Source organism: Cannabis sativa, chromosome X, assembly GCF_029168945.1.
Source record: "Cannabis sativa cultivar Pink pepper isolate KNU-18-1 chromosome X, ASM2916894v1, whole genome shotgun sequence".
In the NCBI taxonomy this organism is placed as follows: domain Eukaryota; kingdom Viridiplantae; phylum Streptophyta; class Magnoliopsida; order Rosales; family Cannabaceae; genus Cannabis; species Cannabis sativa.
The window spans coordinates 3,123,628-3,147,690 of NC_083610.1; the positions used below are offsets into that span (position 1 = coordinate 3,123,628).

A 24,063-nucleotide genomic window follows, 5' to 3' on the forward strand; every position below is an offset into this window, starting at 1 on the left:
TTTATTTGATGTCGATTTCACTGCCCTTGCTCCATCTCGCTGGAATTAATAAGTATTTTCTGGGTGTTCTCGTGTTGTTGTGATGGTTATGTCTGTGAGTGTGGAAGATGGAGGCTATAAATACATTTCTTCTTCGTTCTCTTTGGCTATTTTTGTGGTTTTTTTCTTTTGGTTCTCCTATAAATATATTTGACGAGCTCACTCACAAGAGAGTTTTGAGGTGTGTGTTTCTTTTATATTTTTCTAAGTAGTTATATTTGCTTCATTTGTTTTTGTGTTGTTTCAGTGTTGTTTTAGTAGTTTTTTTTTATAATTTTCTAGGAATAGACTTGCAAATATAGTTGATTTTGCATCTGGTGTTGAGGTTGTGCAGCAGATTGTTTATTTTTTTTAATCATTTTTTTCTTTTGTTTTGTTTGATTGTTTTAGTGTTGTTTTACCGTTGTTTTGCCATGATTATTTATTGACGTCGATTTTACTGCTTTTGTTTATTCTTGCCAGATTTAATGGTTTTTTCTTGGTGATATCCGTCTCCGGCGACTCCCCACACACGAAGCAGGTTGTTTTCCCGTGTGTTTTACTGTTCACAGTATAAATGTTATGCTGTTGGGCTTGGGCAGTACAAAAGTAAAGAAATTGGGCTGGGGCAGTAAAAATGTGTTGTTTTTGCCGTGTCCCAGTATATTTGTAAAGTTTTGGTCCAAAAACAGTATTTTTGTAAAATTCCCTACTAATATTTCAGTTCATTTTATGCAATCAATGAATATGTAACCTACATCAATGTCAAAAACTATACGTTAGTTTTCATTAGATCTCATTGTGTGGTATTTCTGAAAAAAAAAAAAGGTTAGCATGAAAAAAGGCACGACTTCATTAGTAGCATGAAAGGTCTATATATGTATTTTGGCTTTCTGTATTCATATTATTGATTACCAAGAGAATATAATTGTAATAAATATGAACAAACCTCTTAGGATTCTAATTTCTTTGGTTTCTTATTTATACATGATTATTAGGGAGGATATTTCTCTGAGAAATGTGTTTTACCAAAATCAGATTAATAAATCTGAGTTCTTTATTATGGAACAAGAGATCTCAAAATGTATTATTTTTTTTCTTCATTTTTACTCTATATATATATATATATTTTTTTTTTTTTTACATTAAATAATGCACTTTATATACATATACTGATGTGAATGCAATGTTTTTTTTTATATATATAAATAAATATATATATACGTAGAAGTTTATTATTTTGAAGGATATGTCACATGTGTTACAATTACAATTAAGTTTCTAATACTATGATTTCTCATCTAAAAAGCAATTGGTTTCTTGATAAGGTTTGCAAGGTAACTAAAATGGCGGAGCTTATAACGACAGCCATGATTTCAGTTTTTGGAGAAGAAGATTCAAGAAATTAAATACAGAGATAATAAAAGAAGTTCGTGAGTGATTATAATATATTTTTCTTAGTACTCTCTTTCTTATCTTTGACATCAAACATATATGTATGTATCAATATTTTTGAAAGATAGACACGATTTTGCTTTAGTTTCTCTTTAAGATTCTTTTTTTATTATTATATTAAATTATTTTCATTGTTTGTTTTTTAAATAATATAAAATGAGTGTTAAATTATTGTCTTGATTTGGTGAAAGTTCGGATTTTTTTGGGTTGAGATTTGGAAAGTAAAAAATTTGTTTTTTTTCCATTTTCTTTTTTTTTAAATAATATAAAATGGGTGTTTAATTGTTATGTTGTTTGGTAAAATGTGGGATTTTTTTTTGATTGAGATTTGGAAAGTAGGTTTTTTGGTGATTTAGATTAGTTAAGGGGAGTTGGTTTCGTATTTATTGATGCTAAAGTTTGATTTATTGTTTTTTCTTTTTTTTTTCAAATTCTATTTTTAGGAGCATCATATTATTGTTATGAGACAATGAATTTGATTCTCAAAAATTTAGAGGTATTCATTTGTATTTAATTTACCACACTTATTCGTTGTTTTCCCTTTTATTTTTAATTGATTTTAACCTTCTTTTTTTTTTATCTTGATGCATTTTCATATTCTTAATCTTTAAAGTTGATTTTCATAGTTTTAATTGTTAGTATTTTCATCTGTTTTTTTATTTTTTAGTATTCTCAGTATTTCCAATGTTTTAAGATTCTCTATACAAACAGCTAAAAAATATAAAGAAGCCTATTTCCTCTCTCAAATTCTCTTTATTAATAGTAGTCTTAACATTGAATACTATTAATTTCGCATATCAAATTAATTTTTAAATATACACTCTCCTAGACGTTATTCTTTTCTCTTCTTTTGTTTAATTTTGTGCTATAGGCTAATTTACTTGGCAATTTTTTTAAAAAAAAATAGTTGTTTTGTTATATAAATTGAGTTCTCTTTTTGTTTAAAAATTATATTGCTGAATTTGTTATTTATATTGAAATTTTGATGATCTTGTAGGGTATCATCCATAGAGATCTTAAGCCCAAAAATATCTTTATTGATGGAGATTCTCACATGAAAATAACTGATTTCGGTATAGCCTGTAAGGAAGCATACTGTGATGCTTTAATTGATGATCCTGGGATATACAGATAGATGGCGCTAGAGATAATAAAGCACAAATTATATGGGCAAAAAGTTGATGTTTACAGCTTCGGTCTCGTGTTGTGGGAATCGGTGGCAGGGACAATACCCTATAAAGAAATGAACCCTATTCAAGCAGCTTTTGTTGTGGTGAGCAAGGTAGTTAGTCTTTTAAATGTTTGTTTGGTAATGTGAGAAATTTATTAGTAATAATGAAAATGTGTGTTTTGTTGTGTTTTAGAATTTGAGGCATCTCATCCCTGAAAATTGTTCACCTGCAATGAAAGTCTTAATTGAGCAATGCTGTTTACAACCAAAAAAGAGGCATTGGAAAATAGTGGAAGTGCTAGAGACTTAGTCTTGCTTAATCTCGTAATATTGCTTCTACTTATACTTCTACTAGATATTCTACTACTACTACTGCTACATTACGTGTGCCTAAACAAAAATTCATTTGAATATATCATTTTATTGTCAAATATTATGACTTGGGCTTTGGTAGTTTGACCAAGTCAATTGTAATTAAGGAAAAAAAGGGCATTCTTTTCACTGTGTTAATTCCCTCCTCTCCCTCCATTGGCACTGATATTGCTTTTCAATTGTCTTTTATTATTAGTTAAAACATTGATTTTTTTATACACAATTGTATTGTACACATGTAGATAGAGGTAGTTTAGAACATTATGATGATATGAAGAAAAATATTTTGTTATATGGATTAAAAATTATCACATGCGGGCCTATATGGTGTGTTGTTATTTGTTCTCTTCTTTTCTTTATATTGTTAATTTTAAAAAATTTACTTTATTTATAATATCTATTCTATATAAAATGTACCTATATAACTGAATTCTTAGTTTATGAGAAATTAGTGGGTAATTTTTTTTTAAAAATTTTCTATTCAAAAATAACAGTGAGGTGTTCACTACTATTGAGAAGGTGACAATGAAGCTAACCTTTTTGCTTAAATGAAGCAAGCTTCCTCTACTTTCTTTAAGAAAACATAACATTAATATGCGTATACTTAACAGTTGTCGACTAATATCATCATTCGTAAGAGATTGTACAATTACTAATTGTTGACACCGATTTATGCAATCCAGGATCTACCAGAGGCAAAAAAGTCAAGTGAGTCTCTAAAAACAAAAATTTTAAATGTTTTGAAGATGATCTTTTTGTTTTATGGCAATTTGATTTCTATACTTAAAAAATCTTAATATTTTATTCTTAAACCAATACATTTCAAACTAAGAAAAATATGACACTTTTATCTAAAACCCAAAAATACCCCTCTCATAACTCAACCCCATCTCTCTCTCTCTCTCTCTCTCTCTCTCTCTTCCTCTGTCTGAAATCGAAAAAAAAAAAAAAAATTCCCCATGGTCGGACCATGGGTCCGACCAATCGGACCCATCGGACCCCACTCTCTCTTCCTCTCTCTGAAATCGCAAAAAAAAAAAAAATACTGGTTCGATGGTCGGACCATGGGGTCCGACCAATCGGACCCATGGCCTGACCATCGGACCAGTATGTTTTTTTTTTTTTTTGCGATTTTAGAGAGGAAGAGAGAGTGGGTCCGATGGGTCCGATTGGTCGGACCCCGTGGTCCGACCATCGGACTTGTATGTTTTTTTTTTTTTTTTTTTTTTTTGCGATTGCAGAGAGAGGAAAAGAGAGTGGGGCTGAGGGGGTGCGAAGTTTGGGTGGTCCGAGAGAGGGGGGCTGGGTCGAGGGTGTTGGTGCGGGTGGTCGGAGGTGGTGGTGAGGGTCGGAGGTCGGAGGTGGTGGTGAGGGTGGGCAGTTGTGGGATGCGAGATAGAGAGAGAGAGAGAGAGAGAGAGAGAGAGAGAGAGAGAGAGAGAGAGAGAGAGAGAGAGAGAGAGAGAGAGAGAGAGAGAGAGATGATGCAGAGAGAGTTTGAGGGAGAGAGAGAGAGAGAGAGAGAGAGAGAGAGAGAGAGAGAGAGAGAGAGAGAGAGAGAGAGAATGGGTTTGAATTGTGAGGGGGTATTTTTGGGGTTTTAATAAAAATGTCATAGTTTTTTTATTTTGAAAAGTTTTGGTTTAATAATAAAAAATTTTAATTTTTTAAGTATATAAAATCAAATTTCCCTTTTTTATCCTACTATCATATACCACTTTGTGCATGTTTTTTCTTTTTTCATTTTTCACTTACAGTAATGAATACCATTAGTTTCTTAATCAAGTCTTGTAAAGTGACATTTTCTTATGATTATATTTGTAGTCTGTATTTGTTCAAAAAAAAAATGATGATGAAAACCATCAGTTTCTTAATCAATCTATGAAGTGATATTTTCTTAAATCAATTGGTATATTCAAAAGGAAATTTCATTAATTGACCCTAATAATACAACTTATATCAAAAATTGGACCCTTTTATTTTTTGTACAAATTGATACCACTAATTCAAAAAGATTCCTAAAATACCCCTAAAATAAAATTTCACTCATTCTCTCAGACTTTCCCTCTCTCTCTCACTTTCCCTCTCTCGCTCTCTCTCTCTGACTTTCCCTCTTCACGAACCAGAAACCACCGTCGACCTCAACCCATCTCCACCACGAACCAGGAACCCGTAAACCCCAAACCCCCAAACCAGCAAACCCATCTCCGTCGACCATCTCCACCACGAACCCAACAAACGAGGCGAACCCAACCCACGAACGAGGCAAGCCCAAACCCAAACCCAAGGTGTGTCTCTCTCAAATTTGACCCAAACCCATGACGAAACGTCGACCCAAATCGAAGGAAGAACCGCCGTCGCCACCACGAGCAGGACCAGTCGCCACCACCACCAAATTCATTAAAAGGTAATGTTTTTTTTTGAGAAAAAAATATATTTTTCATAGATTTGGATGCCAATTATTACATGTTGTTCAGATTAGTGGATTTTTTGTAGCTTTTGTGATCTTTAGGTTGTAGATGTTAGTGTTTCAATGAAATCTGTGTATATTACAGGGTTGTCGATGACATATCGATAGGATGTCGATAGATTGAGTGTCTGTTTGAGTTTTGCTGTAATTTGTATGTCGATAGGATATCGCTTGTATGTCGATAGGATGTCGATTGGTAGTTTAAGTGTATTTCTGCCCTATATTGTCGACGACTTGTCGACAGTATGTCGATGGTATGTCGATTAAATTAACTTGTTGATTGTTAGGTTGTATTGTCGACTGAATGTCGACAGTATGTCGACAGTATGTCGATATATTGTGTAATTGTTATTTGATTGAACTATCGACTGAATGTCGACAGGATGTCGATATTTTGTCGACATAATAGTCTTGTGTCTGCTTTTATAATGTCGACATAATGTCGACGATATGTCGACATAATGTCGACCAAATTATTTGTTTACTTACTGTTTGGTAATGTCGACTGAATATCGACATGATGTCGATGTTATGTCGACCATTTTTTATTTTTTTTGGCAGTTATGTTGATTTGTTTTTTGTTTTTTCAGATGGCTCCCAGACTCATTATTCCAGCACCCGAGCATTTTACTGGCCGCGTCACATATAGGGGCACTGGAATTTTCGCAAAAATCAAAGCTCGGTTTGAGGAGTTCAACCTTAATAACACGGCGAAGGAAAGCCGTTTCGGGAGCTTCTGGAATGCCGTACCCTTGACATTCTCCTCGGTGTTATTTCACCAGTTGATGCTCCACAAAATGAAAGTGGATGCTCAGGAGGAGTTGAGGATGCGGTTTTATGTTGGTCGGAAGGAGGTCAGATTCGGGGTGCTGAAGTTTGCACTCATTACGGGTTTGGACTTCTCCTCGGGGCCAACAGAAGAGGAGAAGGCTGCGCAGGTCGCGCGCTCGGGGTCAGACCGATTGATCAACAGATATTTCAACCGGTCTGATAGTGTGAAGACAGAAGCACTCCAACTTCAGTTCACAAACTGTCAAAACCCGGAAGACTTGTACAAGCTCGGCTTGTGCTTATTTGTGGAGTCAGTGCTTCTGGACCGCGAGGCAAACGCGCTGATTACGCCTCACATACTTAGATATGTGGAAGACCTCGAGTTCTTCTTCCGGATTCCTTGGGGGAAGCACTCATTCGCCAGACTCATGCACTCGCTTCAGAAAGACATGTTGAAACAGAAGGCCAACTACGAGAAGAAGCCGAGTTCGGATGTTCAGCACGAGTGCAAATACACAGCATATGGCTTCGCACCTGCAGTACAATATTGGGCGTGCGAGGCCATTTTGGAGGTTGGGAAGAGGTATGGCACGAACCACGGGATTCGGTTCCCCAGGATGCTTAGCTGGACGAGCAAAGGCAATATTGGGAAGAAAGACGTCAGCGCATTATTTTCTAGACGGGTATGATTTTCACTTATGTTCAGAATAATTATTTAACATAAATGCTTGTAATAAATGCTAAATGGTTTTATTTTGATATTTTTGAACCATAAACAGAATCTTGAAGTGGTGAAGGGGCTACTTCCACGGACAGAGGAGGAGGCATTTGTGAGGACCATATCTTACGATGGTGTGGAGAACCTGGTTGATGATGTTGTCGATGACACAGAGGCTGAGGCAGGTAGTCAGGTACCAGAGACTCAGGTCCCAGACACTCAGGAAACAGACACTCAGGTACCAATTTTTGGAACTTTTTTTTTATGTCTTTATTTTTTATTATTTTTGTTTTGTGATATTTGTTACATTGTGGAATTATCGTATGCTTACCGTATTTTTTTGATATATATTTTTTCAAGCCACTGGTTCAGAACCTCAGCCCAGTGCACCATCTTCATCAGGCGTTCGGGGTGCCGAGTACACTGATTTAGTGGCTCGGTTGGATAGGATCGAGGCTGACACTCAGGGTCTGTATGCTGCTCATGTCGAGCTGAAGAAGGCATACGAGACCAGCCATGTAGAGCTGAAGGGTGGTCAGAACGTAATTATGGAGCAGCTCAGAGACATATTGGCCATGTTGAATCGTCCGCCAACGACAGCTTCAAAGACCGGAGGCCCCAGCAGATCCATCTACCCCACCACCAGCTGCTTCACCCCCAGTAGAAGAGGATGAGGTCTTCCCCGACGATTACGATCCTTATGAGGGAGCTCCAGCGACTCCGATCGAGGCACAACCTCTTATCCATGTACATGACACCGAGTCGCAGGGTGAGATTCTGTCGATAGAGGCACAACCTGCAGTGGTTAAGAGTCGGAAGAGGAAGAGAAAGCCTCCTGTATGGTTCGGTGACTATACGGAGATGAAGAGGAGACATAGGCCATCTTCGACTTTTGATCCCCTGGAGCCACCGGATGAGAAATTGTTAACCACTTTCCGAAAGTGGTGTGTTGGACTCATTCCGAACCACCGACTTCGGGATTTGAGAAGTGGTGATTACGGTCCAGGATTCTTTTGGACAATGCTCACACCAAAGGAATGGCTTACAGATGACGTAAGTAAAGTATTTTATAATATTACTTCACTTTACAACTTTATGTGCAATTAATATATTTTTTTGTCTAACTGACATTTCCCTTTATATGCAGCATATAGATGCAGCAATGCATATGCTGAGGAGGCGACGCACCGACTATCCACTAACATTTCCTCAGAAGGGTGTCATTCTCTCCACATTCGTGACCGCCATGATCAGCAGTGCATGGACGAGCCACAAGGGTCCGAGGAAAAACTTTGTGTGGGAGGATTATATCCTGGACTACTGCAGAGGGGTTCATAAGGTATTGTTTTAGTAAGATTTTAAATGTTAATTGTTTGGGAAGATTATTATGGTTTGTTAATTGTTTCGTTGTTCTCTGTAATTACAGTCCCAAGTCTTTGAGAGATGGAGGGGTAACGAGTTTATTTACTTCGTTCTGAACCTTCCCGAGGCAAGGCACTGGGTCACAGTTGAAGTCGACATAGAGCTGTGGAAAATTAATGTCTACGACTGTGATTCCAGCGTCTGTCATTGGACCGCCTTGGAACCCATCCTAAAGGTTTGGGCAGAACTGCTGCCCTCGCTAATCCTTGCAACCGGGGAATTTCCACATAACAACCAGATCATGGCGTTAGCTAACTGTGACATCACGGTGCTTCCAAAAATGCACTCGACTCGAGCCACTCACGACTTAGTTCCGAAGTCGGCAACTGTGCACATAGCGATAAAAAAGTACTATAGTATTAAAATATGTTTTACGTTAGACTGACTTTACATTTTATTTTACATTTAGTGGTGATTGTGGCGTCTATTGCATTGAGTATGTGGAGCATCTCATGATGCAGCGTGGATTGACCGATGTGATGCCAGACCGGATAGCTATGTTTCGTCAACGGTGGTGTGTTGATTTATTTTACCAAAATGTCGACGATTATATGTGTAATTATTGGGACATTGTATATTTTGTGTAATTAACATTACAGTTATGTATATATAGATTTTCTTTTCGTTCAAATTTTGATAATTATTCGTGGTTTCAAATATAAAATATCAATATTATTCAACAAAAATAACTATTAAACCTAAAAATAATTAAAATATTTGAAAAATATTCAACCTCAACAAAAATAACTATGACAAAATATGCATCATTACAATATATCGAATTTCCCAACGAATACGTACAAGACGCCTCAGATGCAGGCTTTGCATGTTGCTCTGTTGTGGCTCGAATCGCCACAATGGCCGGCAGCTTTCGTGGTACGTAACCTTTTTATCACCGGACGGAAACGGTTCTCCCGTCTTCTTCCACGTTGCCTTTTCTTGGACGACCTACGTGCTTCTTTTCCACAGTACCCCAACTTTCATATTCTTGATGTGTTACGGGAGAACCCAATCATCCTCGTCACCAGCAAGATTGATGGTATCATCGTAAATCTTCCTCCACGTTTCTTTTGAATAATAAGGTGAGCAAAGCGTGTACACACTTGTGTTCGTTTTCAATGCCGCGGCACATGCATGAAGGCAAGGGAGTTTCAATAACGTGAACACGCCGTTGTGTGCATGTTCTTTCAACTAGATTCACATCACCACCTCTTTCACCGTTAGGTCCCCTACCAACGTTATACAAATTGGCTCCATTTCGTTGGACGCGCCTGTACCTTGCATTTTCATGAATTTTTGCCAAGTTTTTTTCAAAGAGCGTGGCCAAAGGGGTGGCACATTTGTCAGCATTTTCGAGGCGATCAGCGAACCACGATTGGAGTGTGAACCTGATAAATTCAACCAAAGTAGTTATTGGATATTTCCTGAACTCTTCTGTGACACTATTGAAGCTTTCCAGCGTTGCTCGTCATGATGTTGTATCTATCGCCCAAACAATAAGGGTGAGCCCACTTCTCAAACCCTATACTCTCCACATATGCAAAGAATTGCCGGATTCATCTTTCTAAGCTTCTCGAACTCTCTATCGCATTCGCCTTCGACCATGCGTAAGCAACATTATATATTTGGTTGTGAAAAGCATCAGTCTTGAATTTGGCGTTCACGTTCATAACAATGTGGTGATAGCATGCACAGTGGACTGCTTCGAGAAAAACGAGTTCAACAGCATGATCAATGCTTTGATGCCTATCTGACACAAACACTAAGTTCTCAACCACGCCAATTGCTACCCTCAACTTCTGTAAGAAATACGTCCAGGAGTCGTTATTCTCACTGTCAACGATACCATAAGCAACCGGCAACAATTGGTTGTTCGCATCGTATGCCACAGCAACTAACATTATACCGCCGTACTTCGTCTTCAAGAAGGTGCCATCGATACTCAAAACAGGACGACAAAAAGAAAAGCCCCTTCTACATGCACCGAGTGATATATAACAAGACTTGAACCGCTCATCCTCTAAGTACAAGTCGGTAATGGTACCGGATTCTGTTCCAGCATGTACAAGTACCCAGGAAGCTTCATGTATGAAAACTCAGGCCTACCCCTAGCATACGTAAGTCCCATCTCCCTGCACCTCCACGCCTTCACATAACTCATACTGATACCGTAGTTGTCAAACATGTCCCTCTGTATGTCTTTAGCCTTGTACTTAGTTCCATCTTGGGTGTACTTCCCCTTAATAAGGTGGCCAACTACCCATGGTGCTGCTTGACGGTGATCTGAACGTCTCGCATTCAAGTTACATGTGTGTTCATTGTGAAATACAGTGACCTCAAAGTTGTCAGAATGCATCTTCTTCCTCCCCCTCAATCTCCATTTACAATCTGGAGCCTTGCATGTAACGTACAACACATCAGGGGATGACTTCTTCACCATCCACTCGAAATTGTTCTTAAGTGCAAACCTACCCACTACTTGTCTCAGTTCTTCCTTGTTTTCATAAAAATTACCAAGCTCTATCACCCCTGCTTCCTTACTTTGTAAACAAGTAGTTAGCTCATGATTTTCCATTATATCTTCCTTTGTCCACATGGGAGCTTTGAACTTGGTACAAACTTCAAAAGAGGAGAACGTTGAGAACGTTGCATGACGAGCATGTTCTTCGCCCGCCCGGTCGACTACTGCTAGTTCCAGGTGTAGTGCGATTTTCACTACGAGGTTGTCGTTCTCGCTGTGTACCTTGGTTACTCGGTACACACTCTAACCTCAACAATGGTCCCGCTACGGCTTCATCGACTGCTAAATCATGTTCATCGTCCATATTCAAATCTACAATAGGATCGTTATTGTAGAAGGGTGTATCGAACTCTTCAAACTGATGAAATCCTGTCGCTTCTTGTTCTTGCCCTACATTGGTCGGAACCTCTAAATTGGTCGGAACCTCTACATTGGTCGGAACCTCCTCATTCACACCAATCCCAACATTTGTTTCGGGAACGCAAGACCCTACCACACTCCGAGGGAGAGGATTAGTAGGCGGCGTAGGCTCCGAATTCCCAACTTTTCTCACCTTGGTCACGAATAATGGCATAAACTCTGTATTTGACATTGTTGCCCTCATCTCTAAAAACGTTCTCAGTTGGCGTTCTCTCTTAATAACCTCTGGCGCAACCATTTTTCCCTTCATGTACAAGGAACAAATCTCCAACTTTAAATCATACGCTACCGGATCAACTTCCAACTCTTCATATAAAATTTGTCGCAGTTCTTGTAGGGTTGTCTCAGTTGTAACTGTCAACGTCAAGCTGCTATTTGCTTTGTAGATCCAATTATAATTCTCACATAACCAAACACCATCGTACGATACAACAAGGAACACTTTATCTCCTGCAATTGCAAACCATAAAAACAAGGTGAGTAAAGGAAAAAACACCCAAAAAAAAATAAAAATCGACATCCCATCGATATCAATAGACATAATGTCGATAATCACAACAGCAGAAATAAGGGCACTGATTGTCGACATAACGTCAACAACCACACCAAGCATGCTCGCCATCGACATAATATCGACATACCATCGACATTCAATCGACAATTAACAACGGTTACACATTTAATGTTAATAAATTTTACCTACGTTCCCAACAACCCTTCCCAACTGACACGTTGCATGTCAGACACGTGTCCTATCGACAAGCTGTCAACATGACGTCGACATGGCATCGACAAATGAGTTAGCAGTGACACTAAATTGGCATGTTGTCGACATTATGTCGACATAGTATCGACATTCAGTCGACAAATACACCATTTCATGTGTTTTACCTGTACAGTTACGCATTTAATAACCATTAAATTTTCATACATTCCCAACATGTTTACTGCTCTATAAAAGCAAATCCCTTTCTTATTCATAAGTGCTCTTGTCTTCTACTTCTCTCTTACTCTTAAAAATTTCTCTTATTCTTAAGTTATGGCCCCAAGAAAGAACAAAGGCAAATTCCCCATCTTAACTCCTGAAGAGCTGAAGCAGGAGCCTGATGTTGGCATAGTTACTCCTGAAATGCAGAAAGTTTTTGACGCCCAAAGAGCTTTCGAAAGAGAACGATGTGGGAACGAGTTCAGGTTCAGGAAACTTGAAGCACATTTTTGCAAAACTGCTGTATGGCCGGCTCCACCACCAGGGTTCCCCGAAGGATGCCGTCGTTGCAAACTAGGCATCTTTAACGATAAACCGGTGAAGCCTGGAACATTATGCAAGTATTGCAAGGCTCACGCACAAGCCAAAGAATTTAAAAAAAAATAATTTCTTATGTTATGGCTTGTGGTGAGTTTTATTTAATGTTTGTTTTTTTTTTATGAACTTTATTTTATGTTTTTTTTAATGTTTTTTTATGTTATGTTTTTTTTCTTATTTTAATGAAATTTCCCTTTTATTTTATGTTATTTTAATGTTATGTTATGTTATTTACGGCTTTTTTTCATTTGCATTGATATTTTGTCGACATGGTATCGACAAAATATCGACAACTTCTAAAATGAGATAAATGCTTGTTGTCGACATGCTGTCGACATAACGTCAACAAAATGTCGACAAATTGGAAACAATATGTTTGTTGCATAATGTCGACATAACGTCGACATTATGTCGACATAACGTCGATAATGGTCGTCACTGACCTTTCCTTTTGTAATCATCGACAAACCATCGACATAGTATCGATATATCATCGATAACACTGGAAAACCCAGAATTCGACTGAAAACCAGATCTGCCAGATCTCAACAATTTCAGACCAAAAAACAGCAGTTCCAACAAAAAACACACATATAACAATTTTAAACTACATAAAGTCAAACAAAATGCTTAAAATACAACTTACCCATTATAATGGTGTAAGATTCTTCAGTGATATTGAGTTGTGCTTCGGTTTTCCACCAACACCCACCGAGAAAACAACCATTCAAGAGGGAAGAAAGAGAGTGACGAGAGAGTGGGACGGATAGAGGGAATTTTTTTGATAAATTTTTCAGTTTTTTTCTAGAGAGAGAGAGTGGTGCACGAGAGAGAGGGAAGAGGGAAGAGAGAGAGAAAGATCAATTTCAGATTTTAGCTATTTTATTTTATTTTTTTTAAAAAAAAAGGGTAAAATGGGAAGTTCATGTAATTAATGGACTAAATTTGTACAAATTAAGAAAGGGTATAAATTTTGATATGGCTTGTATTATTAAGGCCAAAAATTGAAATTTCCCTATTCTAATTCCATCTCATACTAAATACTAATAACACTAAAGTGAAGTCATTTACGTCAAACTTTTTAAAAGAATTTAAGCTTTAATACAGTTTGTTTAATACTCTTCTTTCCCTTAATGGTCAATAATATTGGAAAACAATTCAAGATGGATGATAAATATTTACTTACTCAAAGTAAAGTTCTAATCATTTTAATTTAAAAATTAATTTCATAATTTCCTCTATTTATTTTTGGCCATTATAAATTATAAGTTTGGTATCACAAAAATTGAACTTAGTAATAACACCATGATTTCGTACTTAAAGTGCATTCTACTTCTATTGTTAATTATGCATCTGTAAAGTTATGTTGTAATCTTCATGTGAATTAACATTGTAAATTGTAGATCAGATTAATTTATTTCTTACATATCTTCCAATTATTAGCTACTATTATAGGTGTATTGTACTTAGCTACTGATTAATACTTTGTGTGAAATAGAGAAAGAAAATAAAGAGAGAAAATTACAAAAAGAGACATATACAGAGTGGGTCGTCTGAGATCTTACCATATATTATTTTTTCTTTTTTTGCTCGATAGTTTATCAAGCCATTCATTTACAATTTTATAAATTTCTGCAATATATATACAAGGTTTGATATTGTTGTCAACTTTTAGAACGATTACTTTAATCAATGACAAAAGAATTGTTGTATACAAGTTAATTTGCATAAATTATCTAAAGCTATTTAAACTTCAAATAAACAAAATTGATTTATGTAAAATATACTATTCTCTCTATTGAATGGACACAATTGAATATTTTATTTATAAAACTATAAAGATTTTTTTTCTTAAATTTTTGCTTTTTAAGTTTCCATTTCATACTTTATATTACACTTTTTTATTTTCTTTTATTATATGATATTTTTTATAATAACAATTAAAAAATAACAAAATTAATTCTTTATGTCATTGTACTTTAGTCTACTTCTAAACAATGTATGTAATGAAATGTGTTTGGTTTTTATATGGTATTATTCTTTGGTTTATTTTTAAGATAGAAAATAAAGTAAAATAATAATAATAAAAAAAATTGACTACTTTGTGAATTGGTTAAATTTTTTTAGTTTTGGCTTTTGTGTTTCACTAAAGTCATTGAACGTTATATATTTTAGATTTATTGTTATTTGGTTTTTTTTTAAAAAATAAATATTTGAAAATATTAAGTTTGAATATATCTTGAATATTAAGTTTGTAATTACATTATCGTAATTTCTTTAATTATATTAAATTATTAAAACTAACATATTACAATTAGTATTTATTTTAAATTGTAACACCATCATTTGAATTATTTGAATATACATAAAAATTACTACACTCGATAATAAAATAAGTTTTTCTTGAATAAATCACTTTATTAAAAAAATTCAATTAGACTATAATAATAAATTAAATTATATGATTATTTATTGAATCATTCTCATTTATATTATAAAACACCTATCATAAAACTAAGTATACGTGCTTTACACGTAGCTTTCTCCTAGTATATATATATACATCAAAATATTACATTTTATAATATATTACTTAATCGGTATTACTTAATCATGGTATTACTTAATCAGTAAAAGAAAATTTACAAAACTAGGGTCAAATCCGCGCAAGGCGCGGCTTAATTCCTTAGTATAAAAATAAGAGAAACTTGTTAAAAATCTAATTATCTTAAATTATAAAGAATAAATATGAGAAAAACAGTTAACTAATAGGAACTTGTTACTGTAAACTCTAAACGTATTGTTTCAAAAAACTCTAAACACGTACTTATGTAAATTTTTGCAAGTGAAATATGCAATTTATTTATCTTGATTTTTATTTATTCTAATAATTCATATAAAATTATTAAATTACAGTCATACTTTCATTTTATTTGAGGACCACTTTTTTTTAGAGCTTATAGAAAAGGAAAAGAAAGAAAGATTGGGCAAGACCGCAAGACTGAATAAATTGTGTATAGAAATATACAAAGTTAAATTCAACATCAAAGTTATATAATACATATATAAATTCAAGGGGAAAAAACATATTTGTTGTAGTGTACAAACAATTAAATAGCAAATTTTATTTCCGATTCCAGAATAAATTAAACGTGTTCAAATTTAAAATCAAAACAAAAGATCCATAAATAGAGGGAAAAAAAAAACTTTGTTACAAACTCTCACATGTATTCAAAGTTGCTAAGACCATCCAAACAAGGCTCGGATTATGCGTACTATGCTACCACCCATAAGGGCCTTTAACAGCCTTAGCTTACCTAACGTGTAAGGCGGGTACCTTATTGCTGCGTCGCCAAGAAAGCTTCGGTAGACAACTGCCTTTTTATGGCTAAAAGCATCGAAAGAAAATTTCCCGTGGTAAGAACCTATTCCACTCTCTCCTACTCCTCCAAATGGGAGTGAGTCAACTGCAAGCTGCACCAACCATATGAAGAAAAAAAAATGTCTTCAGAATAGTGAACAATAGGATATCGAAAGATTTTATAGATTCTTTTGAAGATGATGATCTTAGATTAAGCTATTGAAAGATTCCTATACTTATTCTTATTCTTGTGTTTCATCCTAATTGGTTTTATGTGTATGCATATATGCTTGCAAATGACTATGTGAACATGAATTATGTGAGAGAGATATAGAAGAAAAGTTACATGTATGGTAGTGTCATTGACAACCACACCGCCAGCAGATACCGTCGTAACAAACTGCTTCTTAAGCTTTTCGTTGCTGGTAAATAAATATGCTGCAAGGGGCTTTGGTCCCGAGCTGATAATATCAAAACTATCTTCTACTTTGTCAACCTGTTGAAACAAGGAGAAACACTTTGTGATCAAACAATGAATTGTCATTGTATCAATGTGACTATTATTGTAAAAGTCCTCTGTTTCTTACTGTAATAATTGGAAGCAGAGGACCGAATATTTCTTCACTCATGATCAGAGAATCTCGGGGCACATCTAACAAGAGTGTGGGGGCAATCCTCCTGCCATTGAAGGGACATTAATTGACTGAAACAATTTGATATAACTAGCTACTATGAAATAGTGTACCAAAAACTATTGAACTTACAATTCGGTTTCATTTCTTTCGCCTCCTAGGACGATTTTACCAGAAACCTTTTCATCATCCAAGAGCTTTGACAAGCGAGCAAAGTGGTTTAAATTCACAATACGAGACAAATCTTTTGATTGTAATGGATTCTTCCCATAAAATTTCTCTAACTCCTCTTTCAAAGTGTCCACCTGAAGAAAAATAAGGAATTTAGTTTGAAAGAAATAAAGCTGAGTGTCGATTGAGACCTGCAACGCTGTATATCAGGAAACATACCAACTTGGGAGCAAAATCTTTTGTTGTAATGATATAATCAGGAGAAATGCAAGCTTGTCCATTATTACAGCACCATTTGCCAGCAATAATCCGCCTCACAGCAACCTTTGACATAAAAAGTTTCAGCATGAGTTGAAATTAATGATAGAAATCTTAGCAAGACATATGGCAGAATACAGACTGAAAATACAGAAGAGTTCAGTACTTGTAAATTGACGGCTGAATCAACAACAACTGGAGATTTTCCACCGAGCTCCAAAAGTACAGGCGTAAGGTGTTTTGCAGCAGCCTGCATCACAATGCGACCTACCTTCCCATTGCCTAATATTCAAAAAATTATTTGTATTATTACTAAGTGTGAAATTTTAAGAAAAAAAGATTAGCAGAGAAACTTTAGCTGCATCTGAAGAGATATCATTGGTATATTATCAATACAAAATGTTCATCTTAGATTAGATGCACCAACAAATGACAAGTATCTATTGAAGTTGATTTGATCCAAGATTTCAACATCACACAAGATGAGAAGAAACAAATGGAAAAGAATAGAACCTGTGTAACAAATTTTGTCCCATTTTTGCTCCAACAGTGCAGATGTTTCGGCAACAGCTCCCTCGACAACTCTTATGCAAGATCTATCCATGTATTCACTTAGTAATTTAGCAAGCAATGAGGACGTGGCTGGAGCAATTTCTGATGGTTTCAGAACAACAGCATTACCAGCTGCAATAGCTCCAACAACAGGATCCAGGGACAGCACTAATAAACAAAAGATTGCACAATTAGAAAAGTTATTTAAAAGTACATATACACCATAATTTCAACAACAAAATAAATGAGTTCTTTAGATGTTTAGACATACAGAAAGGATAGTTCCATGCTGAAATGATTAAGACAACACCTAATGGTTCAGACACTATCTCAGCTGAAGAAGGGAAAGTGGTCATTGAAGTTTTAGCCTACAAAAGAACAGATGATATTGAATTAAACAAGCAAAAATACATGTCACATATATCAGAGGAGAACCTGTGACACAGTACATACCTTTTCCGGTACCATCCAATGTTTTAGTTTCTTAAGAGCCCCTTTACATGAATTCTTTAACATAGATACCTGCGTAATAGTCATAGGAAGGAAATTAAGCAAAAGGCCAAGAAAGAAATCCAATATAGACTACCATATTGTGAAGCCACAACTAAATGAGAGCTACTCACAAATTCCTGGATAACTACTACTTTTTTGTCATTTAATACGTTGAAGGGTTTATTGTTATGGGAAAAATAAACTGAAGTGAGAACAAAAAATTGAACTAGAAAGTGAATTTCTCATAACATCAGGAATTCACATTATAACTGTGAAAGTCTGAAATAATTGTCCATTCTCTAGTAAATTGGCACCCTGAATATAGGAAGTACATCATTCTTATTTCAGTGCCAACAAACATGTCCACCAAAAAGCCAACGAGTTAAGTAATTCAATAAAGTAAACGAGTTTAATTTTATCTTAAGACCATAAAGAAAAAAAAAATCCTAAAGTACGAAATTATTTGTGAATTCCTGTTACTCTGACATCAGACAACAGTCTAACTGTTTTTCTTAACCAACCACAGAATATCAGTTCAGACATTAATTAACAAGGCCAAACAAATAAATAAAAGACATCACTTCCTGGAAAAGTGAGGTGGAACAAGTTTCTCATTGTTGCAATAAATGCGCAGTTCTAAAGCTTCCTAACCATGTAATGAAAGGCTATGCAGTTAGTTTCAACCAATTAATGCTCTTATGCCAATTGTATATGTAAACTTTGTTGTCTAGCATATTAAAAGAGCTGAAATTCAGTCAAACTGTTGCAAAAATGTAAACTTGCTTGCAATACATGATACCAAAAGCTGAAAATGCTTAAAGTCAAGCTTGAAAAATGATAAAATTATATACTTATATAAGGAGCATGGTATTAGGCACCATGGTGCCTAGCACCTCTATAAGGGTGACATCTTATAATTAGTTACAGGTCTTTTATAATTATTATTAAAGTAAAATAAATAAGGTTTGATATTGAAAAATACATGGTGTCTAACACCACTTTATTATTGCTATAATTAAGTATCGAGTATTACATAAATTATAAAATATAGCTGTTTTAAAACCATGTAATGTAAGTGTGGATATACAAGACACCCTATACATCATAAAAAAAAAACACCCACACGCCACAATATTAAATTTCGGTATCTTTTCACCAATTGCGACATGACTTTTCTCTCCCGCAATCAATGCAAAGTTTTTCCAATAATATGCGTCATCAATATTCATATATAAGCACACACACTTAAATTTGGCATTAAATTAGGCTTAAATTCCTGCAAAAATATTTCTATGAACTATCCAAATACCCAGATTAGTATCTGAGTGTTCATAGTAACTATTCAATTTAAAATAATACAATTATAACCACCGACACATTAAACAACACTTCAAAAATTCAAATTCTTATCAAGATATTTTTATTTCATAAAAAAAAAAAAAACTAATAATCGAGTAAGAACCTCATAGATGACGGATTCGAATTCAGGTTTAGAAAGGTCAGAGCGAAGAGCATCGACCACATCTTGTTCGTGATCGTTGACAAATTTCAAAATACTCTTCAACTGCGAAACTCTCCATTCATAGCTCCGAGTTTTACCAGAGGCGAAACTCTGTTTTAACTCTTTCAGCAAAAACGACGCCGTTGTTGAATCGAACACCTCCTCCTTCATCATCTTCTCTTCTACTCCGTCAATCGCCATAGCTATATACTAAACTGTATATTTCTTATGTATCTCTCTCTATATAAATATAGGTATATATATATAGTCGGCTAAGGTGGTACTTTTTATTATTGGGCTTGTGAAAATTCCAAGTGAAGAAAGCAAAAGAAAATAATAATAATTAGTTTTGAAAATATTTAATATTAGATATTATAGTTTATATCGCTGTGGTGGGGCCATGGGGTCCGCACGTGCCTAAATCTGTACACATAGAACGTAGCGTTTGAAGTTTGAACTCTTGAGATTAAATGGCACGCGATTTGAGTGCGCGTGAAGTCGGGAAGAGCTGTCGTTTCACATTCAGTTTGCGGATTTTCTGCTAAATTTTGTTACTGTATTTTTTTTAATTAATATATTAATATTAATTTATAAAAATGAGATAAGATACGCGCGTCAGCTTTGGAAATTAAATAAATTTATTAATTTTTTTTTATTAAATTAGGTGATCAACCTGATTGTTTGGTCGTTGATAATTACTTAAAAAAAAATATATTTGGGTAAAACTAATATTAATAAGTAAGTTATAATTTTAGAAATTTTATAGGTAATCAGCTGTTAAGTTATTATTTAGGTCTTATTTTTTATTAGTATATTTAAATTAATTTTTAAATAAAAATATAAATTTAGTAATTTAGACCAATTAAAAATTACCACTGACCATTTAATTAACAATTATAACTGCTAAAAATTATTTAGATATTTATTTGCAAATTACTTAAAAAAAAAAAAACAAATATTTCTATTGGCATTCAATACACACGGTTACATCATATTAATATGTGTCTTACTTTATCATCCAATAAAATATCAAGAAAAAATAATCCCACTTAAAATAAATTCCTATAAATATATTATAATATAATATTTAAAATTTCCTCTACATCATTTAATAATTCATCTTTTATAAAAAATAAAGAAAGAAAGAAATTTTGCGTGCGTGCGTCAGCCGTTGGCAGACCGTGGACGACACAGTCAGTTTCACACGCTTCAGATTCCAACTAGCATTCTAGCACTATATATTCATTCATTTTTTTTTTAAAAAAAAAAACAAAACAAAAAATTATTCAATTAACCTAAAAAATAAAGTATGGTTACCCGAGAAATTAGCACCACAATAATTATCTTATAATTAATTAACGATTTTTATAATATTTATTAAAATAAAATAAATAATAAGGATATTATGTTACACCAATTGATATTATACTTTCACAAGAGTATTAGGCACTATAAATATCTTTTAATATTTCTCTAAAAAAAATATAATTATTTTTTTCTCTTAGCATTTATCCTCATCAGCTACTCTAAAATAGTTAATATGTGAAAAATTATATTAAGGGTTCGTTTGTTATGTAAAATAGTTAAATTTTAATTTACACTAAAATATTATATATTTAGGTGTCCAAAAAATTTAATATCACATATAATTTTACATAATAATATTGCATGAAATACAATTCAATGTAATATTGTATTATACAATATGATGTAATACAACTCACCAAACGAACACTAAAAGATTTTAAAATATCACTTTATTAGCTCTGTTATAAAGTTTCATTTTAAAGATGCTTCAGACTAGGGATGTACACGGGACTACTTCTCCCGTCCCTATTCTCGTTAAAGATTTTAATTCCTATCCCTACTTAACGGAGAATCTCCTAATGGAGGCGGGGACAAGGACAAGGAAGAAAATCCCCTAATAAAAAAAATAAAGTTTATAATAAAAATTTAGGGATATGATTTTGTCCCGTTATTGTACTTTCACGGATTGTAATCTGTGATGTACGGCAGCCATCAGATGAGAGAGTTATTTGATCTGACGGCTAAGATTGATCTAGGAGTAATTAGAGTTAAAAGTAGAATCGTACTCTGACACTCATTTAATGTACCCTGAAACACATCTAATGTACCACATAATACATTACATCACGGGACAAAATCATATCCCTAAAAATTTATATATATAAAAATATTAAAAATTTAAAATATCACATTAATTATTATTAGAAATATACTAAAAAATCCTTCAAAAAAAATATACTTAAAAATACAAACATAAATTACAAATCATAAAATATTATTAGACATATAAAATAAAATACTAAACTCTGTCACGATGGGAAGTGTGATTTCCGCCCCATCCCGTTCCCCATTTAGACAGAGAATCCTCATTCCATTAAAGGCGGGTCTCTGCGAGGCCTCATCCCCATAGAAAAATGTATATCCCTACTTCAAACTTTCAGAGTTTTTTAAAAATATTTTATTACTTTTTGTTTCTTTTTTATAAAATAATTAAATTTATTTTATTTTCAATAAAGAATTTGATGAATAATGTGATGTAAAACTATTAAGTAAAATAGAAAAAATAAAATTATAGTGAAATGTTTTTAAAAATAGTATAAAGAAGTTAATGAGAGTGCTATAAAAAAAGATTATTATTTTATTTTTCATAATAAAATACTTTAATGCACCCAAAAATTGTGTATTAATACGTGTTTTACCGTTTTGGCCTCTAAATTTTTTTTCATTCAAATTTTTTAATGATCATGTAAATATTTAAGATAAACAATATAGATTGAAAATGTTTCAAATAAGTACGATGTATACTACTTTATAAAAAAAAAAATGACCTGATGTCAAAATAAACAAATAGTTTTGCCAAAAAAAGTAAAGAAATTAATTGTAAAAATTAAAACATAAAAAGGCAAATATAATTTTAGAAAATTCAGTCAAACATTCATAAAAGTCAAAACCAACTTTCTGAAATTAATAGCACACAAACAAACATAATCAAAATATAAAAGAAAAAAACAAAGAGAGAAGACGAAGAAGAAGAAGAAGAAGAAGAAGGAAATACCTCTTGAATGTAAGCCTCGATTTCAGGTTTGGATAGATCGGAATGAAGAGCTTTGAGGATTTGAGGTTCGTGAGAGCTTATGATATTGATAATAGCTTTTAACTGTGAAATTCTCCATTCGTAGCTTCTAGTCTTACCAGAGCCGAAGCTCACTCTCAGTTCTTCCGCCATATTCAATGCATCTTTGCCTTCGAACACCGTCATTTCTACACTCTCAGCCATCCAACGGTCCAGATCAATTCTCTCCGATCAGAGAGGTGATGATTTGATGGTGATTTTAATTTGATCTTTTTTCTTTCAGTGAGAGAGAAACAGAGAAGTTGTTCTTTTCTTGTGTATATGTGTGGATATATAAATATATTTATTATAATACGGTTGGAGAAAATGATGCCATATTGTCTCACTCTCACATATATATATACTAGGTGAATGTACGTGCCGAGGCACGTATTGCTAGTTTTATTTAAGATTTTGGTATTTTTAAGATTTTGAATGTATTTTATTTTTAAAGATTACAAATTTTTTGTTTGAAAAAATTAAATATTTATATTTGAAATATTATTTAATAATGTATTAAAAATAATATTAGTGTAATTATAAAATTGTAAATAAATTTATTATTGGAGTAGTAGATTATTCTATTTAGTTCTTTTTTTAACATAGCATTGTAATGTAAGTTTATATTTATAAATATTGTGTAAAGTGTTAATATTATATTAATATTCTCCAAAATAGGTTTGTTAGAGAGATATGTGGGTAAAATGATTTTTTTCATTTAAAAAAAGATTATTAATATTTAAAAGTTTGTTTAATTTTTTGGGTTTAATTATTGGGTTTATTTGTTAACGGGAGATCAAACCTAATCGTTAAATTTAACAAAATATTCTTTTTATTTTTAAGAATATTCTGTTAAACCAAGAATTGCCGTTAGATAGGCACTTTTAATATATAAAGATATGTTTGTTTTCGTACTAAATTCTTTTCTTTATTATTCATTATTGCTATTAATTTATTGGTTTGAAAATGATTTACATAGATATGGATAATACAAAATATTTTGCTAATTTTGTTTTTGTTTCCTATGTATATTCATAACTATTATGTTATTTTAATTTTGGATCAAAACTATTTTAACTATACGGACCCAAATCACTATTTTAACTATTTTGGTATTAATTCTGTTTTACTTTTCAATTTTTTTTTTTAATTGAGAATCAAAATTTTAAAAATAAAAGAAAATTACTTTCAATATTTTTTTAAACAGTTTTTTTTTCTCAATTAATATTTTAGACTTCAATAAGACTCGGACCTAAATCCTCCCACAGCCCTAGCGCTGAACCCGTCCTCTGACCTTAACCCGAATTCGACCCTGG

The 24,063-nt window shown here is 33.6% G+C and overlaps 2 protein-coding genes across 3 annotated transcripts; one reads left to right on the plus strand and one right to left on the minus strand.

The window, feature by feature from the left end:
* The first annotated feature begins 6,042 nt into the window (after positions 1–6,042).
* Positions 6,043–14,054, plus strand: LOC115718984 (uncharacterized). Its single transcript, XM_061105740.1, has 5 exons — positions 6,043–8,028; positions 8,123–8,314; positions 8,402–8,745; positions 12,389–12,529; positions 14,045–14,054. The coding sequence occupies exons 1-5, from the start codon at positions 7,837–7,839 to the stop codon at positions 14,052–14,054; spliced, it is 879 nt and encodes a 292-aa protein (XP_060961723.1). The 5' UTR covers positions 6,043–7,836.
* Positions 14,055–15,730: 1,676 nt separating this feature from the next.
* On the minus strand, positions 15,731–23,022 carry LOC115707863 (aldehyde dehydrogenase family 3 member H1). Of its 2 annotated transcripts, none has more exons than XM_030635961.2 (10): positions 22,691–23,022; positions 18,069–18,137; positions 17,887–17,983; positions 17,577–17,783; positions 17,230–17,345; positions 17,025–17,129; positions 16,767–16,939; positions 16,590–16,680; positions 16,349–16,498; positions 15,731–16,115 (listed from the first exon to the last, which is right to left on the minus strand). In XM_030635961.2, the coding sequence occupies exons 1-10, from the start codon at positions 22,910–22,912 to the stop codon at positions 15,882–15,884; spliced, it is 1,464 nt and encodes a 487-aa protein (XP_030491821.1). In that variant the 5' UTR covers positions 22,913–23,022; the 3' UTR covers positions 15,731–15,881. The 2 variants fall into 2 exon arrangements, with proteins under 2 accessions (XP_030491821.1, XP_030491812.1); XM_030635952.2 differs by lacking the exon at positions 22,691–23,022 and adding an exon at positions 19,570–19,945.
* Positions 23,023–24,063: the final 1,041 nt, after the last annotated feature.

Excerpts from the sequence above, each read along its gene's own strand:
- LOC115718984 (XM_061105740.1), top strand. The coding sequence starts at position 7,837 with ATGAAGAGGAGACATAGGCCATCTTCGACTTTTGATCCCCTGGAGCCA. Across the intron at positions 8,315-8,401 it reads ACTGCAGAGGGGTTCATAAG|TCCCAAGTCTTTGAGAGATG; the intron begins GTATTGTTTTAG and ends CTGTAATTACAG. Across the intron at positions 8,746-12,388 it reads GTGCACATAGCGATAAAAAA|AAAGAACAAAGGCAAATTCC; the intron begins GTACTATAGTAT and ends TATGGCCCCAAG.
- LOC115707863 (XM_030635952.2), bottom strand. The coding sequence starts at position 19,809 with ATGGCGATTGACGGAGTAGAAGAGAAGATGATGAAGGAGGAGGTGTTC. Across the intron at positions 17,784-17,886 it reads AGCATGGAACTATCCTTTCT|TGCTGTCCCTGGATCCTGTT; the intron begins GTATGTCTAAAC and ends TTTGTTTATTAG. Across the intron at positions 16,499-16,589 it reads CTCTGCTTCCAATTATTACA|GTTGACAAAGTAGAAGATAG; the intron begins GTAAGAAACAGA and ends TTGTTTCAACAG.